Raw genomic sequence first — 8,311 nt, 5'->3', positions numbered from 1 at the left:
GCTGAAAAATTTAACTTAAATTTTAATTTTAAAATTTCAAATATTTTTCACATTTCTTTGCTACCGTAATCCTTATTTTGCTGAAAAAATCAATAATTTGCATCAAGTAAACAAAATATTTCCCTTATTCTGGACATAGATTCTCAGGATTTTTCAGCTGCTCATTTTAGTGAATTTTCTTGTTTGTAGTGCTGATGAAGTCATGTATGAAACTATTCAACCTGCATGTTGTAAGGCAGACACTTCATGAAAGAGAATCAGAATGTTGTAAGGCAGACACTTCATGAAAGAGAATCAGAATGCCATTAACAAGCCAATTCACTCAAGTCAACTTGATTTTTTTAAAGCAGTTAGTTAACCTTTCACTATCATTTGTGCTCTGTGGATTTCTAAATCTCCGGAAAACGATATAAGAAGCACTTGGAGAATCGAGCGATGAATCCAAAATATTCCTAAAAATGACTAGTATTCGTTTTAGCTCATTCTATGAATTATATTTTAATTTAAAATTTCCACTGCCTAATAGTTACCCGTTATTTTCATCCTGCTGTTCAGAACTTTCTTCTGCCGAAGCATCAGAAACTTCTTTTGTCAGCTTATCATCTCTTCCACTTGTCTTTTCGTTATCACATGCAACCGCCTGTTTACTTTGTGGCATCCATGTATCTTCTTTCTCTTTTAATATTCCCTGGTAACAACTAGTTGATGGTGGAATCTGAAGATAAGTATTGGATAAACGTACTTTACCACAGACTTATCATAACAGCAAATGACAGTTAAACGTACGGTCACATTGGATTCTTCGTCCACTAGTGCTTCCGCTTCTCGTGATTTTTTAATGGTCGAGCAGCTAGAAAAAGGCATAATATGAAAAACATGAATTGGAATTGAGAGAAATCTGTTATATCTGTGGCTATATCTATACAGTCATTTTTTCCTATTTCCAGTTTTCATCCCGAACAAAAATTATTAAGAAATCTTTTTCTTTGAATGGTTTACATCGTGTTCTCTGTAGCAAAGTTCACGTATTCAGAGATGAAAGTATTCAGATTAAAGTTTATTTTGAAAAATTTTTCGTTTGAAATGCTTTCTGAGGAAATACAGCTTGTGTTTTCCACAAGATACATTCGCAAACCTGACAATTTTGTTTTGCAAATTGGAGGATGTGTTATCGGTTATTTCGCATAATGAAGTCTTTCTTGTTGCTCTACCATTGGACAGCGTAGATTCTGCCAATGATTGACTTGGTCGCGTATATGATGAACGTTTCTCTTTCGTAGGTACTGGAAATGATGGAAGAAATTTTCAAAGGTTAGGACGAGAAAGGATCAGTTGATAGAATTGTTCAAATTTAGAAATTAACTTTACCTTTTTCATATAAAAATTACTTCGAACTACCAGGGGAGAATTAAAATTTTTCAGGAAAAAAAACTTCGCAATAGAACCAAAAAGCACTTCTTCTGTAGCATGTAAAAATCAGCCATAGTCTTTTCAAGCTTTCCCACTTCGCTAATGACTAATTTACCGTGGGTCATCCGTTGCAGTGAATCTCGGTTGGAGCTTGCTGTACTCTTCCTATTCTTCCTTCTATGTGATGCTAAACGTCCATCAGACCAACGTCCTTCCGTATTTCGATAAAAATTCGTTGTGATAATCTGAAAGAAAATGCTTGGAGCAAAATCGTTGCTGAAATCAGCTTGATCCTTACTGAGGGGAAACGCCAAAAGATGCGTAGAACTAAAAAACATTGTTACGTTTTGCTATCACAGGTTATGAAGTTTTTAAATCTGTTTTTGAATTTTTGATTTTTTTTATTTTGAATACCTTAAACTCTTATTAATTAGTCATTTCTAGATACAAGAAGTTATTCACCGGTTGTCCGCAAAAACTGCATTCATGTACCAGTGCGTTTGTTGAAGTTCCAAATGGAAGATCAATGTCATACAAATTGTGGAAACCGGAATCACAAGAAGTTTCGGAAACACCGGAATTTCGAGCAGGAGATCCACGAACAAGATCAGCTTGATTGTTGCAAAAATAATTGGACAATCGGATCGATGAATCCCGAGAGAAGTTACGTTCTGCAACTCGTCTCGCTCACTACAGTATCTACAGTATCTTATCTTACACCAATATTCATGAAACTTCCTATGGCTTATTCATGTCTCAGTTGCACTCAGTAGTTGTCATTGCCGCATAGTGATTATTAGTAATCCAAAATTTTGTATTTCGTTGGGAAGGAAACCTAATTTGAAACCAAAATAAGGCGTGTATTTCAAATTTTTTGATTGTACCTGAACTTGAAGTTGGCATTCGCCTAGGTGAAGTTTTATTTGACTTTCGATTGTAGCCTGATGAACTGCGACCGGAATTTTGTCGACTGAAAGTCAGCGATTGAGATGATGGGAAAGCTCCACTTGTCCTGAATTATCAATTTAAACAAATATTTGGGGGAAATTGTTTCTCTAAGTATTTCCCCACGAAAAGGCTATCACGTTTGCGAGATGTTAATGTTACGGAGCTTACAGGAACTCACTTATTTGTTCCGACTTCATTAATTACCGATATGTCTACAATATTGGCACTTTAAGTATGATAGTAATGCGCATTTTGGAACATCAGTCAAATAAGGTATCAGTAATGACAAAGGATAGCAACTTACGTTATGCTACTAGCAGAGCATCTTGCTGATGAGTTCCGGTACACGTATTCAGAGTGGTATTCATTTCCCGATGAAGACATTTCTTCTTGTTCCTCATAGGATAAGCCGTGGTTTGAATCGCGAACATTAAGGCTGGATCGAGAAATGTTATACTTATCAATCAATTTCGGTTAAATGACTACTCCGGCATGTCTCATAGGTTAGAGTAATTACGAAAGCACAATTGAGAAATTAACGTCATACCTTTGTTTCGTCACGCCTGTAATATCATTCGATTCAGGTTGCATATGCGTAACCGTATTTTTTAGATTTTTTGGCGTATCTTTTAATGAAAAATACTGGTTTTGACACACATATTATAAGCATACTTTTCACGTTCCCTAACTTGTCGTTCGCGCTCGCAAATTTCCTAAAAAGAGTAGTAATAATAATGAAGACCTGATAAAACCGGGAGAGTCTGAAGAAGAGGAAGTGCAACAAACCCGTTCACGCACTGCCAGATCGTCCAAACATTGCTCCAACTTCGAATAAATTTTAGTTGCTCGTCTCAGCTTATCCTCATACATTTCCCGAATATCTTGCGCATGTTTTAATTCCTCACGCCTCATTCGAAGCAATTCACGCTCTGAAAATCAAAAAATAATATCACGAATAGAGTTATAAAGAACGAAATGGATAAAACTGGAATTCATAAAATTCTAAGTTTTGTCTAAGATTTAGTTCAAACAAGTGCAGTAATCAGAAAATGATATCTAAGCATCATTATATTTGCTTTATAAAAAAAAAAAAGAAGCATTTCACCGTTGAGCGCATCTTTCTTCTGCGCCATTGGTTTCTCTTGTCGGAGTCCTTTCATGTACTGGATAACATATGCTTTCCAGCCTGCTTTTTTTTCTGCCATACATCATCACAAATGTTTGCAATTTCAGACTGAAATGAAAGTTCTGTTAGAATTTGAAATAACTTTGAGAAAGAGCTTAAGGTTGGATTGTAAATTATTAGGTTCAAATACAGTGGTTTCGGCAATTCTTTATAGTTTTTGAAGTTTCCAGAGCTTATTTTAAATTTCTTTTTTCTTATTCTACCTATTCATTTGTCAATGCTCCAATTACAAAGCACTTCTTCCTTAACCTCTTCTCCTTATCCTTGGCATTTTGACCCTTTTTTGCTTTACATTCCCCGTTGGGCAGCTCAAACGTTACCTTGAAAACCGCGATATGCTTCAAAATTTGTGAGAAAGAAGGACGATTCTGTGGTTTGATGCTCCAGCATTGCTTCAGCAACAATTTCAACCCTTCGGGTGCGGTATCTGGTATTGGTAAGCTCAAATTACTGAAATAAAGTTTCAATTTATGCAACTGAAATATTAAACCTGAAGTACAAGTGTCTGAAAACTGCTCGAAGACTTACTTTGAGCCAACACCCCAAATGATCGCCATAGAATCAACATCTTTGTAAGGGATTTCCTGTGTCAGCAGCTCCCACAATACAACTCCAAAGCTCCAAATATCGACCTGTTTTGCAAGCTTAAGTTTAAGGCGCAAATGAAATGATAGGTGCAAATGGTCGCCATGGACCATTAGTAAACAATACCAAACTACCGCTACTAAATTTAGTAAGATTTAAAATAAATTTACATTTGAAAATCAAATTCAACTCTTCGGAAATGCAATACTTTTTCAGAGCATGGTTCTTTCTTGATGATTTCAGGCGCCATCCAAGCAGCAGTGCCACAAAATGACATTACAGTACTTTTTCCCTTATCCCACTGATGTGAGGTACCAAAATCACAAATTTTTAATATGTCACTGTTATCAACCAAAATGCTGAAAAGTGGAAAAAATTATCCGATTTTCAGCATTAATGCATTAATTGAAAGTAAAAAGGGAATAATTTTTTAGTTATATGAAAGAATATGTCAACTGTTGTTTACTGTTTACGATCAACAAACTAATCTATTAAAATTACTCATAGCCATAACAAACCTAAAAACTCAACTTCAACAATCTAATTAGTCGTATATGTACTCATTACTTACTTAGGTGACTTGAGATCACGATGTATAATGTGTTTCTGATGCAAATAATTCATTCCATCAGCAATTTGACGAGCCCATTCGCCAAACGTATCTTTTACAATATGATGACCACTTCTAATTACTTCATAAAGTTGTCCCTGAGCACAGTATTCCATCACTATGCAGAAACAGGGCGACTGAGTACAAACGCCTCTAAAAATAAAATAATGATTAATTCCTATCTGAAATTTATTACTGTTTCATGCCTCCTATCATTTAACAGTATCATTTCAAGCATTCATTTCACTATTAGAAAAACTAAAATGATGCGGCATTTTTATCTGATCTTCAAGTGATAAAATCGCACATACACTGAACTTCCCACTTTAAACCATCAAGTCTTTTGATGATGAAAGATCTACTGCTTGTGTGTTGATCCAAATTTCAAAAAACAAGAAGTGTCGAGAGTTTCGGGAATTCTCGAAAAGAAGTAGTAAGCTAATAACCATTATGACCAGTTCGCCACTGTTGACAGTTTGATTTATTTGTCAAAAAAGGAAAATTAAATTGAAATGAATGAAAATTACATGAATTTGATGAGATTTTCATGATTGAGATGTTGCAAATGCTTGATTTCCGTTTCCGATTTATCTTTCACTTTTTTCACCGCAACTAAACGGTCATTCAGTTGACCACTAAATACAGCCCCCTGAGATCCTGAGCCAAGCCACTCCAAATGAGTAATTGTTTCAAACGGTATTTCCCAATTGTCATCCGAATAAGCTATGGTTGATTTGGTCATTCCACTTGATCTAAAGTAAGCAATAAATGATTCATGTCAACATTTTACTAAAACATAAAAATAAAATAATGAAAATCAGACTACAATAACAACCAATCAGGCAAATGAAAACAGTCAGTAAGTAATTGTGGAATGCTTGCAATGATTCGGCAGATCGACCGAAATAGCTCCACATCGGTTTGAAACAAGAGAACAATCCTTTATACAAGCTATCGGTGGTGGATACATTATTGGATGCTAAATTCTGTAAACTGCTGCTAACTTCAGTTGGCGCTATACTAGATGTTGATGTCATTGTGTCGCTAACTGCTATTCCTGAAAATTTCGTTTTACTTTTAAATACAGGAAAGTAATAATGGACGATAAATAATGCTCAATGACGGCGGGAAAATTTTTTTATGGAGCCAATGAGTACTATGCTTATTACTTATAAGCTTTTTGGAATATAATGATTGCCAACATTGCCAGACCATGAAAGACAAGATGCCCGACAACTATCGTTTTCTTGATAGAATTGTTAATCCATAAAAACTAAAAAGTCTTTCAACCATTGCTATCCAGTACTCCAAACCAATCATTACAAAATGTTTGAATTGTCCAGCAGAACGGATGATAATGCAAGCAAAAATGATATAGATGGGAAACTTCAAATGTCATATGTGCCTTTTTAGAATAACGCTCCGAACAAATGTAGTAAATGGAAAGACGTAATCAAATGTAACTTACCACCACCGACGACACTATCATTGACAAGACGTGTTGGAAGTGGTGTTGGTGGTGCACTCTGGCTTACTTTCACTTCACACCTTGCAAAATCTTCATGAGACATCATCCGAGCTAACTTCGATTTCACGACCATTGTTTCATAACCTGCAAAATGAGTATGTTCAGTTGAATTAAAGCCAGAGAACTTGTTCAGATTTAAGGAATGATTTTTGTTACTGTAAGTTAGAAAGGAAGAATAACAGTCGAAAAATGCTTCCTTTCCTCTTGAATTTTGATCCGGCAAATAGAGCAGAATAACTGAAGAGAGGATCGTTTGAGTCGAACGGAATCAGCTTTACGAAATAATCAAAATAAAATTGGAAATTCTTGATAATGAAGAATGTAATGAATAAGTTCACTGACATCAAATAGTCCAAATCAAGATATTACAAATGTTGAATCAGTTTACAGTCTTCCCTTCCCTGACTATCATCTCCCCTTCTCAATCATATCCTCTGATTACAACTATTGTTATAAAACGTCATTTTTATTGGATTTTTAACTAATTTTTGACACCACACAAGTTATTAGTTTTTGATATGAATACAATCTAGAATTACTTTTAAATATTCGAAAGTTACGGTTCTAATCAGTTTAGCTTTCCAAAGCACTTTCCGGTGGTGAATTATGTAAATAAAACAGGACGGCAATTAGATGGTAGTGAGAGAGGGAGAAAATGAAGAAGGATTATTCTAAAAGGCAGAAAAGTCAGCGAGGTTGGCAACTTGTCTTCTTCTGAGCTCACCTGCCCTATTCCTGACGTTATTGAATTAGATATGAGAAAAGATTGTGGCAATTCCCCCTGCCGACCTGTCACCTATCGTCGATGACTGCGCTGATCATTAATCTTTGCTCTACAGATGATTTTCAGAGTGAAGAATCAATTTTTATTGTTCCAAACAGGTTTCCTGATCCTTTTTTCCTCTCTGCGGTGTTGACATTTATTGTTGTAAGCCAAGGAATCAATATATCCATTCACACGCATGCCACACACACACACACACATTTCCCGGAACTTTTCAAGTATAATAGTTCTCTTCCCTCTTCTTCAGTTTGGCATCTGATCTGATATTAGTTCATCGGTTGACAAAGTTGAAAAATTAAATGAACAATATCTTAAAAGAAAAAAGAAAGCGGGAAGTACCAACCATGAACAGTGGAATGTACAAGCAAAGTAGAAATTGCGACATTTGAACTACCCATACTGATATCAGTTGTTGGATGAAAATACTGAAATGGGGATGCATCTTCGAATAGGATGGAACTCTTCTGATCTTCCAACCGTAAAAGGTCCAATGAACTTTTCCTGCCTTTCTTTGCGGTACTAAAATTCAAATTTCGCTTTGTAGCAAATTTAATCATTGGGAAATTAATGATATTTAATGCATAATTAGCTTTTAAAGAAATACTTGTCAATGAACGAAAATGCGCAAATGTCCCGAAATTCTGGAATTGGAAAATCAACCAAAAGTTGTAATGCAGCAGCAATGATAAAGAATGTAAACTAATGGATTAAAAAAGAGATGACGAGCAACTTTTGCCTTAAAGTTACTTCCTATAAAGCCATAATTTTAATTGTGATATGAATCTTGAGCCAAACGCAACAGTTTTGGCCATAATTTTAATGGGAATATTGTCATAATATTTTTTTCTTCTCAAATTTCGTTTAAGAAATGTCAAACCTCACTCATTTTTGTCAAATATTATTAAAAAGTAGAAAGTTCGGAAGACCAAAGAATAAATTGTAAAAATCTAAGGCTTACTTAATTTGGCTGATATATATATATATATATATATATATATATATGTGCATGGGACGTTTACATAGAAATTATCTGTAATTTTTTTATGCAGCTAAATAAACAGATATCGTAGAAAATGGGAGGTTTATCTTAAAATCAAAATTGTTTTTAAAAATGGTGTGTAGAAAGCAATAATTTGGGATAGTGATGAGTGATGACGTTAAATCTCAGAAATGATCCATTTAACTCATTTACAGCCAAATACTTGGTAGGAATTTGGGGCTAGCAGTCTTGGCTTAAAACTCGTCTAATGATGAATCACA

At 34.9% G+C, this 8,311-nt stretch overlaps 2 protein-coding genes across 2 annotated transcripts in view; both read right to left on the bottom strand.

Annotated features, from left to right (window-relative positions):
* LOAG_17863 (kinase domain-containing protein) overlaps positions 1–3,563 on the bottom strand; it is a gene marked incomplete at both ends in the record, with an annotated part of 5,267 nt that extends 1,704 nt beyond the window's left edge. Inside the window, 10 exons of the mRNA XM_020450525.1 lie at positions 531–715; positions 787–850; positions 1,136–1,283; positions 1,526–1,655; positions 1,873–2,081; positions 2,295–2,422; positions 2,663–2,794; positions 3,031–3,071; positions 3,145–3,287; positions 3,464–3,563. Coding sequence (XP_020305788.1) covers positions 531–715; positions 787–850; positions 1,136–1,283; positions 1,526–1,655; positions 1,873–2,081; positions 2,295–2,422; positions 2,663–2,794; positions 3,031–3,071; positions 3,145–3,287; positions 3,464–3,563 — 1,280 coding nt within the window. The remainder of the gene's footprint in view (positions 1–530; positions 716–786; positions 851–1,135; positions 1,284–1,525; positions 1,656–1,872; positions 2,082–2,294; positions 2,423–2,662; positions 2,795–3,030; positions 3,072–3,144; positions 3,288–3,463) is intronic.
* A 184-nt stretch (positions 3,564–3,747) lies between these two features.
* LOAG_10583 (TKL/MLK/LZK protein kinase) lies at positions 3,748–6,361 on the bottom strand (the record flags this gene model as incomplete). The annotated part of the gene is made up of 7 exons (XM_003146107.2): positions 6,208–6,361; positions 5,688–5,796; positions 5,267–5,491; positions 4,701–4,892; positions 4,338–4,488; positions 4,073–4,176; positions 3,748–3,994 (listed from the first exon to the last, which is right to left on the bottom strand). Exons 1-7 carry the CDS (start codon positions 6,338–6,340, stop codon positions 3,748–3,750), a joined length of 1,161 nt encoding a protein of 386 aa, XP_003146155.1. The 5' UTR covers positions 6,341–6,361.
* Between the last annotated feature and the right edge of the window lie 1,950 nt (positions 6,362–8,311).

The sequence above is a fragment of the Loa loa genome (genome assembly GCF_000183805.2).
Source record: "Loa loa unplaced genomic scaffold supercont3.140, whole genome shotgun sequence".
Lineage (NCBI taxonomy): Eukaryota > Metazoa > Nematoda > Chromadorea > Rhabditida > Onchocercidae > Loa > Loa loa.
This window is presented reverse-complemented; position numbering and strand designations above follow the sequence as displayed.